The following is a 17,808-nucleotide window of genomic DNA, read 5'->3' as shown; positions in this document are numbered from 1 at the left end:
TGCAAAGTCGCTTCTGACTGAAAGAAAAGCAAACATTAGCACCATAACAAAACACCTGTCCTCTGTATTACTTCAGAAAGACACCTTGGAGCTGGCAAACAAATGGATAGAAAAATGTCATTGTGACGTCATGCTTCTGGTTTGTGGCCGCTGCCCCTCTGCTGCAGAACCACAAGGCAAGTACTAATTACAGCTTGGGTATAATTTTTGGGAGCAGATAAATTTGTTCTTATCATTAGTGACATCAGAACATTAGGACTATTACTTATGTTCTAGAGGTGGGCAAATAACCTTTTCACATACGAATCGAATATGAATAGTAAGTATTGAAATAAATCAGATGGTGAAACACATGTGCATATGTTTACAGCACGAGTATTTATTTCGGGTAAGGTAGATAACACCTGTACAGACTAGTGAAAAAATGAAAGATAACTATCAGGTAAAAAAGAATCAGTTTTAGTGACTAAAAATAAAACTGCCCACATTGCCTCTAGACAAGTTTAGAGTATGGTTCGAAACAAGCGTTCCAAAAAAGAATGACTGCTCTACCACTAGCTTTTCAAAAAGACTATATAAACGGTTGGCGAAAAAAGATCAGAAGTTGCAGAAAAAGAAAGAAAAGCTGCTGAAGGACTTGTGTGCTGTAAACACATGCAAAATAGCTCATTGCAAAGAAAGCATTGCATGTTCTAGTGTAAACGATAAACTGCTGCTCGAATAGGCTGCTAAAAGTGTCACATGACTGACTATAAGCAAAAATCATAGGTTGTCACGTAGGCGTCCACTGCAAAACTGAAAAGAAAGCTTGCATTACCCATTTTGTTTCAGCATTGCTTCTAACACTTTTGTCATCTCACTTATGGTAATTTGCGATACCTTGTTTAGCCTTACGGAGAACAGTAACCATACTTTAACAGTAGGTAGTTGCGAAATAACTTTAGTTTCGAATATTTAAGCATACCAAATAGTTCCTTTTTGCATACAAATATGAATATTGAGTGTGTAACATTTGATTCGTATTGGAAACTTGGAATGTTCGCCCACCCCTATTATTTTCTAATCCAGCATGTATAATTATTGAGTTAGAATGCATTTCATGCTAGCACTATATTTTGGTAGTCGTACTGCTGCTTCATGTTCGCAATATGAGTATCCTTATGATCCACAGTACTGTCATCAACTCTCAATTTGTTAAAACAATGCAGACCGCCTTAGCATTTTTGTTTTGTCCTCGATGGTTTATAGGCTTATTCATTTCAGGGCTATCAAGGCAGCAAGTATTAGAGTGGTGTGTTGAACGAAGCTGTGAGTTGATTGAAACTCAACCAAGTGAAGAGGATGATGAAGAAGGTAACTAATTTTTTAAAACTAAAAACATTTCAACAGTAAGACGTGTGGAAATTAGATGAAGGTAAAAAAAGCTTTATTGTTCAATGTTCAAGGGGATATAAAAGTTTTGGTCAGTCACTTTAAAATGGACAACAATCAAGTATGAAATCACCCGCATTTTCACTTTAATGGTGGCTAATCTCTGCTTTTTTAGGCTCCTAGAAATTAACTCGACCTGACTAGTTTGTTTCTGTGCACACAGGCTCCAACAGGGCTCATATTTTGTAGTGTTTCTTTATATTTCTTCCCCATTCCTTTCACCCTTTATCATTGGCTCACAAACATATATGCCACTGTGTTTGGAGAATCAGGCATGCCTTGTGATATATAAGAACAGAATATATAAGAACAGAATAGTATGAAAGAAAAGAATTGTTGCTAAATGGCTGTGGAAGATGGTACAGTGGAGGATGCCTAATTAATTACAGCTGCCTAGTTTTCTTCAATGTTGCTAAAGCCTCAGTAGATGGGTGACCTTGTTTACTGCCTCAATTGGTAGATAGCTGCTCCAACAAAGCGTCAAACATTGCACTCAGCAGCAAAATATGCTAGCTGCTAAGCCACCGCTGTAAATCAAGGTAACTGAGCGAACGAGCAGAGCGAAGGGTGAAGGCGAATGCGGAGCGCAGTGAGAGATGAAAGCAATAGCGAAGAGTGCGGGAGGAGAAAAGCAGAGGAGGAGGGCGCAGCAGAACCATGAGGCAGAAAGTGGAGGAGGAGGCTTTGGCAAAAGCATGAGGAGAAAAGTGTAGTGCTGTGCAAAATGGGCTTTGCAGTGACAGTGGCTACGAGATGGCGCCAGAGTAGCGCATGTCGTCTATATGGAAAGAAAGCGCTGCATGAGCGAAGGTCTGTCTGCAGCAGCTGCTATGAATCGCGCACACGTGTCACCCACACGTGTCACCCACACGTGCCTCTCATGATCTCCCGATTAGCGAGGCAGTTGCACCACACTTCTCTCTGTTTGCAATGTGCCACACAAGAAAGATTGTCCGTGCCAGCCAAGTGGAAACACGCTCAAATTTTGCACTAGGGTGTATCGCAATGGTTCCTAGAAGCGTACGGTGAGGGGCTAGTTGGTACGACATTATGAGAACAAAGACAAACTGCGCAAAAAAGAACAAGACAGAGAAAGATCTGCGCCTGTGTCGTGTGGTTCTTTCTCTGTGTTGTTCTTTTTTGCGCAGTTTGTCTTTGTTCGCAATGGTTGATGAAATTTTTTTACTTTGGCTGGTATGTCATGTTTTACACGCAAACAGCCAGCTGTACTATTATACAAATACACAGACTACTAAATAATAACCATGTGTACTGTCTCAATTTCAGATGCAACAGGGGTCAGAAGGATTATTGAAGCACTTCATGCACATCCGTGGCCTCAGCTTGAAATGAAAGGCAAGGAGAACCGTAAATCCTCTTGTAGTTGTGAAGATGTGGTGTTTCTTACAATGTTTAGCTCAGCAGCACTCTTCAGATTGCACCTAAAAATATGTTTCATAAAGCATAACTATGACTTTGATGCTATGATGTGTCTGATAGACAAAATTTGCAAGGTTGATGCTATTTAAGTGTACATAATGCAGAATTTTAGTATAGCATGTATCGACAAATCCAGGGACACTGTGTTTGCATGGCATGCTCTACACTTCTCATGGACTGCACACACTGTACTGTGGCTTTTGGATGCATATGCTGACACTAACAGATGTGAAAGGAGCCTTGCATAAGGAAACAAACCTACACACTTCAGAGAAAGAGTCGCCAACTCTGGACTGATCATGTCATTATTCCTGTATGTTCTGTTCTTTGATTCCCACTTGATGCAGGTATTTGTTCATCTTACTTTGATAATGAAGTATTGGGTACCTTGTGTATTAGGCACATTCTTGGTTGTCATTTCTGGCATTGTAGGCTTAATGAAAGATGCTGCACATTAGGGAAAATTGAGCATGGTTTTGCATGCAGGTGGCAACCACAATGGCACCACAACATTAGCGTGTTGCTGCATTTTGCATTCCCGATAACGGAAGGGGAAGGCTGCACAGCAGTCATGCAGACTATAGGTGATAGGATTGATTGCAAACTGGCACCCAATCTTGACATTGTTCACCGTGTTGTGACCGTGAAAGCAGGTACGAAAAATCTGCTTGTTTGTTTCTGCTCCCGGACAACAAAAGTCGATTTCGTGAGCAAGGCTCAGAAGGCTAGTCTGTGCCTAGAAGACATTGGATTGTCTGGAGCTGCCAATAGCCCTGTCTACATTAACAACCACTTCACACCCGAAAACAAGGCACTCTTTTCTCAGGCACTTTCCTTAAAAAAGACGAACAACTGGAAGTTCTTATGGACTGACAACTGTCAAATCAAAGCCAGAAGGACTACAGAGAGCAAGGTGCTCCGCATCACTTGCAAAGCTGACCTACCCAAATCTGTTTCAATTTGAAATTCTCCCTCTGTTGTAATTAAGTCCATCCACTTATGGCTACTTACTTTTCAATAGACCAACTCAACAGCTTTCTTTTGCCTGTCTCCCGCTTGGCTATTCATATTAATGCAAGAAGCATCCGTAAACATTTTAAAGACATACAGCATTTTCTCTTGGTTCTTGACAATCCTTTTTCATTTATCAGTACTTCTGAAACCTGGCTTTGTGACGACGACAAAAATCTGTTTTGTCTCCTTTCATGCAAGTCTGAACATTCGCATAGAGCAAGCAGCAATCATGGAGGTGTAGCTATTTATATCAATTCTAACACATACTATGAACGACAACATGACATTGAGTTAAATGTAACTGACTGCGAAAGTGTCTGGGTACAATTCAACCATGATTTTCTTAAACTAGACGACAAGAGCGTCATCTTTGGATGCATTTATCATTCCCCATGCTTGTTGGTTATTAATTTCTGCGAAGCGCTCCACCATGTATTACATACATTAGCTCTTGATCACACAAATGTAGTGATTATGGGTCATTTTAACTTAAATTTACTTGACCTCTCTTCCCCTAATTCTCTGAAATATTCCAGTGTCTTTCAGAGTTCTGAATACGAATGTTTAACCTCCCTTCCCACTCGCTGAATTAATGGTGGAAGCACCCTAATTGATCATTCACTTTATAATCTATCACCAGCACCGGAGGCAGGGGTTCTTAACTTCAACATCACTGATCATTACCCGATTTTTTTGTGCTTCAACTTTAACGCTACTCTAGCCTGCAAATCCTTCACCAGGCATGTTTTCAGGTTCATTCAAGTTCTGATGTTTTAGACAAGGAATTGTTCAATGATGCTGTTATACACACTGACTGGTCCTCAGCAATACTCTTAGATGATCCACAAATTGCCTGTTCGGTGTTTTCATCCATGTTTTTGTTTCGAAGTCATATGCAGGTTAGTAAATGTAAAAAAGTATATGCTAGTCCTCAGAACCCTTGGATTGCTGAAAAATTATTGAAAGAGCTGAGAGCCAAAGAGAACCTTTATAAAAAAATGAAATGGAAACCTTTTAATTTAAAGCTACTTGCGTGTTACAAAAAGTTTTGCACCACTCTTACATTAGGACTGAAGAATGCAAAAAAGATCTATTATGAGCGAAAAAATTGAAGATACCTGGCTCAAATGTTAAGAAAAAATGGGAAATCATTAACTCATTCCTGAACAGGAACGAAAGGCAGTCTAGCATGACTACTGTTTAGTATAACAATGATATGTGTGACAGACCGTTAGACATTGCTGAGGCCTTCAGTAACTACTTTTTTCACACTGATGTCATCCCCAGTGCTGGCTATCATCTTCCCCTTTCTTGTTTGCCACAATCTTTGTTCTCATTTCTGACAACATCTCGTGAAGTTCATGATGTCATTCGCAACTTGAAAACAACTGCTGGTCTCGATGGTATTGACCTCACCCACATAAACATGATTGCACATGCTGTTTCTGATATTCTGGCAACCATTATCAACCTTGCTTTCAAATCTGTCATCTTTCCTTAGAACTGAAAAGTGGTAAAGTCGTTCCTGTTTTTAAAAAAGGTGACTGCACACTAATATCCAACTATCGACCCATTTGCGTACTGCCTACAAAATGCCTCAATAAATTTCAGATTATATCACCTTCCAAATTTGTTTTTCGTGAAGTATATTCACTGACCTCCCTTTGTTATCTTTAACCGAAAGGCTGTAGAAAGCAATTGATGGGGACTACTGTGCAGGTTCTGCATTTGTCGATTTCACCAAAGTATTCGACACTATCAACCACGACATTCTTTTTATGAAGCTTGATGCAATAGGCATGACTGGTTCCACACTCTCAATAATAAAAAAATACTTACTCAACAGAAGACAGGTTGTTAGCCTGTTAGGTTATAAATCTAGACCTAAAGTAACAAATTTAGGAGTACCCCAAGATTCTGTTCTCGGCCCACTTCTTTTCATAATTTATATAAATGATTTGCCAACTTCTCTTACTATTTCAGAATGCTTACTTTATGCAGATGACACAACTATTGTTAAGACTGATAAATGCCTCCAATCTCTGACACATTAACTAAATAATGACCTGGCAAGCTTGGCAGCTTGGTGCTTTCATGATAAATTGGAAATTAATCCCACTAAAATGTGGTTTGTTCTCTTTCACTCTCACCAATGTGTACATAATTATATCCCGCCAGTATTTTTAAATCAATTTGCAATTGAAGCAGAAGAAAAGGTATGTTTTTGGGAATTCAACTGGACCATCACTTGAAGTTTCACTTGCATGTGGCTCACCTGTGAAGAAAAATGGCTTATGCCTCACATGTTTTAATTCAATCCTGTGATATATTTCCTCAGCCTACATTACTTTCATTATACTATGCTTTTATTCATTCCTATATTGCTTACTGTATCACATCTTGGGGCAATACCTAAAGCAGCCGCCTTGTCTCCCTTCAAAGTTTACAAAAACTATTCATTAGAATACTTACCCATAGTCCCTATCGCAGTAACACGAAATCACTATTATATGCCAACAACATCCTAACAGTTGATAACACCTTCAAATACAAGCTAGGTATATTATTATTCAAGGAAATCAGCAATCAACCTCCTCTGTTCATCATCCCTCAATCCAACCTAGTGAATACCAACTTGACAAGGTTTGCACATAAATGAGAATTTTATTTTGTCTTCAGTTCATATCATCTATGGTAAACAAATGGAATACTTCACCGGAATCTGCCTCTGAAAAACCATACCACCGGCAATCAAAATCTCTCAATCAATTGGCAAATTCAAAAAAGAACTGAAGACTTTCCTCAAACCTATGCAATATTCTGCATAATTGTGGTTACTTCTTTTTCTGTCTCGCTCCCTATCATACCTACCTGTCCACAACCTTTCTTTTTTGATGAAGCATCTCATCAGGGGTTCTTTTCATTTCTGAAAATAGATGCGATTTCTTTACGTTTTCTTTTTTTTCCCTCTTTTATTTTTAGTATTTTTAACCCTGTAACTGTCCGACAGCTGCTTAGGAGATTTTGTCTAACCCACTCTAATTGCGACTTTTGGTTCCTTTGTTTGCTGTTCTTTTTTTTTTCTGCGGTGTATTTTATTGTTTTATTTCACTACTGCTGTCTTTATTTTTCAAGCGCCTACGTTGTATCTTATTCTTTGTGCTCGCTACTATTGTTTGCTGCTTCAGTTTTTCTACATTCACTACCATAGGAGGTCCCGATTCAGTCTCCAACTATGGGACCTCCTTCTGTATATGCAAATTATTGTAATTCATTTAATGCCTAAATAAAACCAATTCTGACTCTTGCTCTGCTTTAATATGGTGTTTGCAGAGTGCAGTGTAATTAGCATCAAAATTATGTTGTATGCAGTGTTAGCACAAGGGCCTTTCCGCGACTCTAAAATATGACATAACTTGGTTCCTGACCTTTAAGCACTTATGTTAATTTCATGAAGATTGAAAAGGCTCCCTCACCGCTTTATATATATATATATATGTATGTGTGTGCGTGTGTGTGTGTGCGTGTGTGTGTGTGCGTGTCTGTGTGTGTGTGCTTAAGCAGACATAATTGACGTATTATATGTTGCTCTCATGTATACCACTAATATGCGAGTATGACTTGCAACAGTTGCTAGATTTTAACGTTTTCTTATAAATGCAACAAACCTCCTCAAATTTGATGCAGTGGTTGCCAAAACAATCTCTCTGTTCCTATGTATTTAGGAGCCCCTGAGCTAAAGCTTCCTCTTGAAGTAGGCTGAGAGAGTGAAGGTTGGGCTCTTCGTTCCTATTTGCTTTAGAAGGCATTAATTTAAGCGATAATTTTTATGTGCCATTGTGTCGTTGCACTGGTAACTTCATTGTGGTTACCAGAAAAAAAGAGCTAATTCTGTTGCATTGTGTCTATTTGTTGCTCAATGACTTGCCTTGCTTCTCAGGTGAAGTTCCAGGACCAAGCAGATCAGGCAACCAACATTCAAGATTATCTGCAGGGGATAGTGGAGAAGGTGCACCTTTCTTTTCCTTTTTCTTTATTTTTTTTTCTTTTTTTTTCAGATTTGTAGGTAAATCTGACTGAGCCTTTTTTCGCCATTTCAGCCAGCACAGATCTCAAGCTTTTCTCAGAAGCCATGGCCACTGACGATGAAGATGCAAGCTTTGAGGAACTGTTTGCCAAGTTTAAGGATATGAAAGGTACCGTAACTCGTTAGCTATCAGTGTCAGCATGAGTGCAAACCATTGTGCTACCTAAAGAGATCACTTTGCTCTTTTAATCAAAAATAATTTATTCCTGGGGTACTTGGCACATTCCTCTTAAAAAGTCAGTCTTCAACTAGACAGGACAACAAAGGCACAGATGCAATTGTCTGACCTGAGTGAGGTATTATATTCAATAATTTTAAGGGATACTTTCACTTTCATGTAACATGCTTTTGCTTTATTTGACACCGAGCATCTGACGCCAAAATGAAGTGAAGAAAAGCTGAAGTGAGAATTTTAATAGCAGTGTCCTGCGCACCACCAAAACCACAATATCCTTCCGCCTGCTCATTGGTCTACATTGTTGTTAAAAGTGGCAATGCCATTGCTGCCTATGTTCATTCTTCGGTGCCTTTTCTGCTCAGTGAGTGTGCCACCTTAAAAGATTCTTGTTGTTCCCAGAGTTGTCTTTTGACCCACTCTGTTGACTTCCTTAGACAAAGATAACACTACTTTGCAGTGCAATGTACATGACATAAAATGTGCCTTAAACGTAAAATATTGATTAATTAAGGGAAAATGAGACATCCACCCAGTCATAGCAGCTCAAAGGAAACCCATACGTGTTCCTGAAAAGAAAAGCCTCGCAGTTGAAGAAAAATTCGTCCTGGTCGGGGACTAGAACATGAGACCAGCACCTTCCTAGGGCAGCTGCTCTGCCATCTGAGCTAACCAGGCGGCTAGCAGATGGCAGGGCGAAGTAGAATTTGTCAACAACTCGAAGCAAAGGCAAGAGTTTGACATAATAGTTCTGCAGAAGCTCGCAAGGTGGAGAGAAGTAATTAAGGGAAAATGAGACATCCACCCAACCGTAGCAATTGCTACAAAGGAAACCTATATAGTTTCCTCGCAGGCACGTGCCCGAGTGGGGGGGGGGCCTCCCCCCCTCGATATTAAGTGGCATACACCCCTCCTCCCCCCCCCCAGCCCACGCCACCACTCCTCACACACATTCCCTAAAACGCCTCCAAATCAATGTTGAGACTTGACAGCTATTCGGTGGTCAATATTTTGCTGCCGTTTTCACTCCTTTTGGATGGAGGTAGTTATTGGTATCTCCTGGGGTGTGAAGGCCAGCTTTCTAATCGATCTGGTGCCTGCGCAATTAACTCGAGATGCGTTCAGTAGTCACCATCTATTCAATAGTCACGCGCATCGCTGTTGCTTCGTTAGTTCAACCTTCTTTGTTTAGACCGATCCAGGGACCAGGAAAGGGATTCGGTTCGTGGTCAGCTGGTCGATATGCTTGTGGAATGAGTTGCGGCCAGAGGAAGCGCCACTTGCGTTTAACTTTTCGTTTTGCTTCATAATTTCCTCGAGTGACGGCTTGCCGCGACAGTGGCAGATCCTCGGAATCATATACCTGCGATATGGGTTAGATAAGGTGGAAAATAAAATAATGCATGACAGCATCCATCATCAAACTCTGCAATAACCCTTAAACCCATAAGTAATATGACTGTCACCCATTACCTCGTCTGGTTTTTCTCTAATTGTACAGCACTTTTCAGGCAAAATTGGCAACTGGAAACGAGTCGCAAGGAGTTAAGAAATTAAGCGATCTACAAAGGGAGAAAGCCAAGGCAACAACAAAACAGGAAGGAAAAGTGAAAATTAACAAATTTAATCATTGTTTATGAAAAATTTATGGACGAACATCTTTTTATTTAGGAAGGAAGTAGAGAAAACGATGCCAAAAGTGGAGTTTAATTCCATGTGTTTTGAATAACGCTTTTACAGTTACCGGTCAAGCTGCCTGGCGTAGCCACTTCTGTGAGGTGCTTATGTGGGTGTTTTTCTAACCTTCTGCAGTGGGCGCAGTACGTCTAAAACCGCAACGTCCTGCGCTCTATATGCGGTTGTACGGGACTGGTGGCCACGCATCAACTTCCCAAATAACAATATGAGTCGGTTTTGGTACTTGGCAGAGCAGTAAACAAGGGATCCAAAAGAACTGTGATTATTCCGCAAATATATATTTTTCTATAATTCTTCCAGAGCTAATTAAAAAAACGCTGCTATCGTCAGATACAACTTAAGGATGCAGTGAAGCCCCGTCCACACCCTCATAGCCACCAGCCACTGTTCCTCCGCGAGGCTGCAAATAAGTCGTACTTCAAACTTTTCCTGTTACTCAAATAAGGTAGTAACCATAAAAATAAAATTATTAGCGCGTAATCTTATGTTACCCTCACTTACTATAGTGGAATGGCAAAAGCCTAATTCTTTATTGAACTGAAATAAAATGCTTGCTTCACTGCAACTATTTATTGTCAGGTTTCATTTCAGTTGGCAGTAAAGTTTCATGAGTAAAACGGGCTCAGCAATGAAATGAACTGTACTGCAGGCATTTGAAGAGTGAAATGCTCAGACTCCATACACTTTGTCCGTGTGTGTTGCACACTTCATTGGTTCCGCTGATGAAAAGACTCTTCAAGAACAACCGACGCTTTCGAGGTATCAAGTACGACGCCATTTTGAAAAGGCTGCATGATGACGATTTTCTTTGTTTTTGTGATTGGCTGGTGTAGTAACACAACCCCGTGTGCCTTGGCTGCCAAATGCTGTTCTTTTAAGTTGTATTCTGCTGTGGTAATAATAACTATGCACATTCACTTGTTTACTTGTTCTTGGTAGTGTTCTTCCTGTGCTTCTTTCCTGCGCGAGTCCATTTGATGTGGTTCCTTGTTTGCCAAGTAAAGGAGAGGTGTATCTCACAGGTGTACCAGTGAGATACACCTTATTTCATTTCTCTTTTGCGACTTTACGCATCTTTATGGTGAATGGTAGGCATTATTCACGTTCTTACTAGTAAAGGTAACCCCCCCTCATTTGCATGGAAAAGTTACCTTGCCCCCCCCTCCCCAGAAAAAAAAATCCTGAATACGTGCCTGGTTCCTCGAAAGAAAAGCCTTGTAGGAAAGGCGATGGTCCCAGGTTCGAGTGCCGGACCAGGATAACTTTTTCGTCAATTACAAGGCTTTTCTTTCGAGGAACCCGTATGGGGGTTTCCTTTGTAGAAATTGCTACAATTTGGTGGATGTCTCATTTTCCCTTAATTAATTACTTCTCTCCACCTTGTGGGCTTCCGCAGAACTATTGCGTAAAATATTAATGCTAAAAAATTATGCTGTGGCACTCCAGATATCTGTTATGCTTCTGCTGGCTTAGCCAATCATTAAGATACACTGAAAATTCCTGGAAGTGGTTATACGAGAGTATGGTCCCCAAAATTACACTGTTTTAAGCCAAGCACTCTGCACATTTTTTAAAGCCTACAGAGAAAATGGCTCACAATAATACAGGGTCCCACAATAACTTGGCGCTAAGTCGTTGTGTCAAGGTCTTGGCTTGTACATTAGCGCTCCAACTAGATTTGACTTACAGCAGGTGGTGCACCATTCTGGCTTTTTCGTGTACTCATATTAGAGCATGTGCGCGAGAGCAAAGAGACTGTAATGTCCTGATATATCTGCTGAAGCATGTTGCATTGAATTTCGATGTATTTGGTTTAAAGGCCAACTGCAATAAAATTTCACTTTGGCTAGAGTTGTCTAGAATATACCACTGAAGCCGCAAGGCTGGTAATTGTGTAGCCTTTCGTTAGCAGCCTCTAAACAGCATCTAAACAGGTGATGCAAGCACCTAGTGGTGTCACTAGGGCACAAGTCCCAGCACAGTGCATCTGACTTTATTCCATGTGCCACAGGCGCCAGGCATTTGGGCTTGCTTGTGTAGTCGTGCCTAGAGCAACACGGAGACCAATCAGAAGATGTGGTTGTTTAGCGTCTCACATAGGGAGAGGGCTTGTCACTGCACCCCTTGGCAGCTGCAGTATCTACGCTACACAGCAGCATGGCCTCCAAGATTGCAGAGGTTAAGCGTCACTTCAAACTTGCAGTAATGGCAGTGTCTTTCCTTTTCTTTTTTTCTTTTTTCATTTTTTTTTCAGTTGCAGTAACAAAAATGGCTATTTTTGCAAACTGTTTGCAATGCTCCCACTCGTATTTCAAACATTAAATTTTGCACATAAGTTTTTCTATATCTCCATTATATTAAACTAGGCTTATTATGTGGTCAAAATTTTGTTGCGGTAGGCCTTTAATGTCCAAAAGCAACGTGAAAGCTATGGCCAGTTCTTATGTGACATGCATGAAATATATCCATTGATTCTTTGAGGTGTAGGAGACCAAAGCAAACTGGCAACATTGTGCGATGTGTATGATGAATTGGCTGACATGCACCTTTAATTATATAGTGCAATGTCATCTCAATGCCTATAAAGGCTAAAAGGGAGGCTATACGATTAATCACACAGTTTTGTCAAAACCATATTTTTCCCACAGTTCAAGCTGACAAGCTTTCTGGAGAGGAGCGGAAGAAGTTTGCAGAAAAAGTAAGAATTAGCTGCCTTCAAGTACCAAGTGAAAGCAGCACATTTTTATCTTTGAAACTTATGTTGGTTAAGCAGCTGTAGTTCCCTGAGACATAAGTAGCCATTACAGATTTATTTTCTTCTCAAGAAGTTTCAGTGTGGCCTGTTCAGAGCAACTGCTGTCACACATGAATATTGCCTGCACATGTCAGTTGCACACCTTTCTTGTGCCACTTTGAATTGCCATAAGCATAGTTCCGCCTAAAAATTAGTTTAGAAGTCTGCTGAAAGTGATCTTACAGTAATCTTGATGGACCAGAATTTGTGTGAACTGGCTTTACTGGCACCTGCATTAGTCACTTTGTGATATAACAGATAATCACATCCAGTTGTTGTGGTGTGACCTTTGGCACTAAATCATCTTGCGATTTGACCTTGTTATCAACTGGGTGAAAAAAAGAAAGGAAAAAGAAGTACTTGTTGCGTACTGATTGGATAGGGGCTTCATATCGCGATTGTGATACTCATTTAGTACTTAGTGAAAAAAAATTGGCTGAGGTTTAACTCTTGTAAACCTAGTTATCATGAGCGAAAGGTCTGTTTGGCTTGGTTTTGCAAAGACTATGCACGCAATGTTTCATTAAAGTTAGGCCACAGTCCTCCACACACGTTACACACGCTGCCGAACGGATTGTCTGTGAAGCCGCAGTGAAACCTGGCCATCGCAGTCGAGCTCGCTGCCAGCCGAAGAGTGTGGTTCATCAAATGTTTGTTGTGGGTGCCATTGCTTGTATCCATGGCTTCGTCTCGATCTGCTTATTGTTCCTGTTGCTGAGCGACGGCAGCGGTTGCAGTAGCATTGACCTTGGCACACTTCCACACTTGGCAAGCTTCTCTATAACGATCTAATCTGGCCACCCTTTGCTCTGCTGTTTCAGTAGGCAACTTTGCATTTGCTTGAGATTTCGCAGTCTGCCAGCTAGCTATATCTGCTGGAAGTGCTTGTGCTGAAGCGCATGCACAGATGGCCCAGCTGGCGCGCCATCGATGGCGAGACTGAGCAACCAAGCACCAGCGAAGCAGCCGTTAAAGGCGCATTTATATTCTGACATTGTCTGCATGCAAGTGAGCATTTCTTGATGCCGGGCACGTGGGAGAGCGTTGGCCATGTCCGCTTATATTGGCAGTGCCAGTGTGTTGAACCATTGGTTGAACTATAGATGCTGTTGTTCTCGTCTATGTGACGTAACGTGTGTGCACTCATGCTACATTGAATTATCTTTAACCCTTTAACCCTCGCTTAGTCATGTGGTAGCCCAGCAGCGAGGCTCCGAGCGAGCGCTGCTGCAATGCCTCTCCGCAGTGGATCACATGGCGTGACGTCACACCTGCCACACTTGCGCTCCAGCAGCTCAAGGTCACTGCTGCACAATGTCCGCTTCATTCTAGGAAACTACAGTCGTACTGCCAGTATCACTTTAATGAAAGAGTCCCTACAGCTTGCATCACTCGCCTGTCGCCGCAAGTTTTCTCGCCTATGTCTCTTCCACAAGATATACTACAGTCCCGCCCTACACAACGACCTTATTCTTCCTCCATCATTCATTCCCCCTCGTTTCAATCATGCACAAAAGGTGGGAATAATGTTGTGCTTAACACAAACATGTTATCAATCATTTGTACCCCGCACCTCACAGGACTGGAACCACCCTCCTGGAGCAGTCATGTCCACTGTTCACTATTCCCAGTTTCCTAATGTTTTAAACACAAGTGTAATGCAATGTAACTAACCAACTATGTAATTATATTTGTTATCGGTCAATTGCTTGAATTTTTGTTGCTTCCCGCAATTATCTCATTGTTTTAGCTAACATGGTATTAGCAGAAGAAAAGCCTATATAGTGTCTCTTTTCCCGTATGTTCCACTTCCCTCTGTAATGCCTCTGGCCCTGAGGGTAATCCTAATAAATAAATAAATAAATGAATGACCTTACGAGACATGGTGTACTAGAGCTTTTGCTCTAAAAGAAGAGGCAAAGATTTTATGTCGGTGCACACTTAAGCTTACCAACTCACACTATTATATTCAAAATTAGTGACATTAAAAATCAATAAGTTGGGTTTTGCAAATTGCCATTGTCGTGTCAGATATCGCAATGATAAAAAAAATTCAGGTTAAACCCATCTCGCAATGAATTTAGACATTAATTTACCATTGACTGCCAAAGCACATTGTGTATGAAATGTGTATGCAGTCTGGCTCCTCTCTCACTCTTCCCTCTGGACACGCTGCGCCATCTAGGGCTGCCATGCAGTTCGGGCATGGCAAGTGTGTGAATATATATGTGAGAGGCGGTGTGAAGGGGTAGCCGCGGTAGCCACGGTTTATTTAGGCCGGCCAGCCATGGTGCCATTTGATTTCAGGAACGGCAGCTACCGCGGCCACTCAGGTCAAGCGCGCTAGCGTGTTCAGTTCTCGTACTCCCTTCCCGTGAGCAGCCTTTTTGGAGGCAATATTCACGCTCCTACAGGGCCCCTCTACTAGCTCGATTGAAATAGGCGCAAAAGGCGCGTGTACAGAAAGAAGAACGACAGCAAGCCTATATACATGAGTGGCAAATAGTAGCGTTCATTATTAAGTCCAGGTGAAGTGTGTTGTGGTGAAAGGCACTTATGGCTCTCTGGTGGTCGTGGCTTAGAATTTCTGGGCACAGGGCATGTTGTCTTGTGCAGCGAGGATGTCGTTTTGTGCTGTAAACATCTGTGTACCTAATGGAGCTGGTGGGAGAGCCTGGAGAGCCTCTGAATCAGTGATTAGTGAGGTGCTCCCGAACAAAAAGTGGATAGCTTGCGGGAATCTCCAAGGAAGAAGAGCAACAAACTGTAGAGTATCAGAAAGAACTCGCATTGGGCCTAGTGAGTACACCCTGGAAAGAGTCATCGCGCAGCTGCATTTGAGAAGGAGAGAAGTCAGTGGCCAGTGCGTGCTGACGAATGCCATGGGTGGATGCAGGCAATGAGGGACGACAAGACGCGAAATGATTTGACGGTTGAAATGGTGAGAGAGTGGTGTGACTGAGCAAGGATGGCTAAGTCACCTAGCTGGGCCCGGCTAAGGCCAATTTAGTCAATTGCTGCCTGGAAGTCCTCGTAGAAGTCTGGGCCAGAGGGTGACAGCCGGAGCCAGGAACGCAACTGGAACCTTATTGATACGGAAGTGGCTGTCCAGCTGGATGAACCAGTCTGGCTTGTCGATGTAGAATTCCAGGACACCGTACCAACGCGGGATGTTTGCCAGGTCACCAATTTTGTGGGAGGCGGTGCAACGAGGTAACTACCATGGCCACAGTTTATTTAGGCCGACCAGCCATGGTGCCACGGGATCTTGAGAGTGACTGCTACCCCTCAGGTCAAACGCACTAGCATTTGGTTTTGGTTTTGGTTTTTGGTTTTGGTTTTGGCTCAACCCACTACAGGGTATCGGCCATAACTCAAGCGACAGTAGGTAAAACGGGAAGAATACATAAATAGAATTCTGTAATTTAAGAGTGATATTAAATTAATACTAATCATCTGACTGATCGAAGAAGGCACCACTGTAGGTTAAATGAGGCATACAATTCCCAATTCCCTAGTGCTTAGGCCCGCAGCGTTCCCAGAAAAACTACGGGGTCAGTTACCCCCCCTCTCCCATTTCCTCCTTCTCATTAGCTCTAGTATAACCGCTGTCCGAAACTGTAGAAAGGCTGAAGATGCCACTGGGAGCTGTCAAGGTTGCCTGCTTTTTGCAAGGCTCGGAGCAGTGTTGATACGGTGGCGCGACTGACCATTCTGAATAGCTACCCGGGAGCGCTAGTTTTCGGATGCCAAGGAACAAGCAGATGTGACGAGCGGTTGATGCGCAACTCGGGGCCTCTCGGTAAGCGCTGAAAGCTTTTCGCTTTTGCATTTTTACGCACAAGTGTTAAATGCTGTTCAAATTCGGCGAAAATATGTCGTGTACCTAGGCGCATTCAAGACCACGTGCATGTGTGATATTCGGGAAACAAGAGGTTAGGGCCACCGAGAATCGACGCTATATCATGCAACCTATAACCCGCCAAGGGCGGACAAACCAGCAGATCTCTTAGGCATGTAGGGCTCTCTGGGCCATACTTTTTGGCGACAACGTAGCCTAGCCGCCTGTGGGATTATCTTACTGAGCTATGTCGAATGCTCGGTTGCGGTAGTCGGAAGTTCAAATCCCCCACCTCCCCTCACCCCCGAAGGGGGGGGGGGGGGTCCCCTTTTCCATTGCACTACATCTGCAGGCTGGGAGTCACGCCTGACACCGGCAAAAGATGCCGACAGCGAGTAGTGCTATACTAATCCAGGTACAACCAAATTAGGAAGGCCCACGAAGCTGAACAAAGACACTCCCTCACCAGAACAGGAATTGGCCTCCCTGGTGCAGTATTCGGCCACAACCTCCCTGATGATGTCTTCAATTAACCAATGGCCCTCAGTTCCCAGCAGCTGCGGAGCATCTGACCAAGGCGGCAGTCAGACCTGTAATGCAGCAGAAGATGCTTAAAATCTCTGGGTCAGGACAGGCCACCAGTGGAAACCCTTGCAACGCTTAACACCCGAACCGTCTCGAGTGAGGCTAGCTTAGCAGGACTCTTAGAGCAACTATCAGACATTGTATGGGATATTATCGGCCTTAGTGAGATTAGAAGAACTGGTGAGGCTTACACATTGCTAAATAACGGCCATATCCTCCGATATAGAGGGCTCCCTGATAAGAAGCAATACGGGGTAGGATTCATAATCCATAAAGACATAGCGGGCAACATTGACGAATTTTACAGCATTAACAAGAGGGTAGCAGTAGTCGCAATCAAACTTAATAAGAGGTATAGATTAAAGGTACTACAAGCCTACGCTCCAACATCCAGTCACGACGATGAGGAAGTAGATCAGTTTTATGAAGATGTTGAATTAGCGATGAGAAAAGTGCAAACTCAGTATACACAAGTAATGGGTGACTTCATTGCAAAAGTGGGGAAAAAGCAGGCGGGTGAACAGGCAATTGGCAACTACGGCGTCAATTCCACAAACGCGAGAGGAGAGATGCTGGTAGAATGCGCAGAAAGCAATAAGCTGAGAATAGCAAACACCTTTTTCAGGAAACATAGCAACAGAAAGTGGACTTGGAAAAGCCCTAATGGTGAAACAAAAAATGAAATTGCTTTCATACTTTCTACCGATCCCAGCATAGTGCAGGATGTAGAAGTGATAGGTAGG

At 42.4% G+C, this 17,808-nt stretch overlaps 1 protein-coding gene across 1 annotated transcript in view; it reads left to right on the top strand.

Annotated features, from left to right (window-relative positions):
• LOC135919398 (alpha- and gamma-adaptin-binding protein p34-like) overlaps positions 1 to 17,808 on the top strand; it is a 28,912-nt gene that overhangs the window by 1,695 nt on the left and 9,409 nt on the right. Inside the window, exons 3-8 of the mRNA XM_065453200.2 lie at positions 77 to 176; positions 1,264 to 1,353; positions 2,719 to 2,787; positions 7,826 to 7,894; positions 7,986 to 8,081; positions 12,494 to 12,543. Coding sequence (XP_065309272.2) covers positions 77 to 176; positions 1,264 to 1,353; positions 2,719 to 2,787; positions 7,826 to 7,894; positions 7,986 to 8,081; positions 12,494 to 12,543 — 474 coding nt within the window. The remainder of the gene's footprint in view (positions 1 to 76; positions 177 to 1,263; positions 1,354 to 2,718; positions 2,788 to 7,825; positions 7,895 to 7,985; positions 8,082 to 12,493; positions 12,544 to 17,808) is intronic.

Source organism: Dermacentor albipictus, chromosome 1 (assembly GCF_038994185.2).
Source record: "Dermacentor albipictus isolate Rhodes 1998 colony chromosome 1, USDA_Dalb.pri_finalv2, whole genome shotgun sequence".
Classification (NCBI taxonomy): domain Eukaryota; kingdom Metazoa; phylum Arthropoda; class Arachnida; order Ixodida; family Ixodidae; genus Dermacentor; species Dermacentor albipictus.
This window is presented reverse-complemented; position numbering and strand designations above follow the sequence as displayed.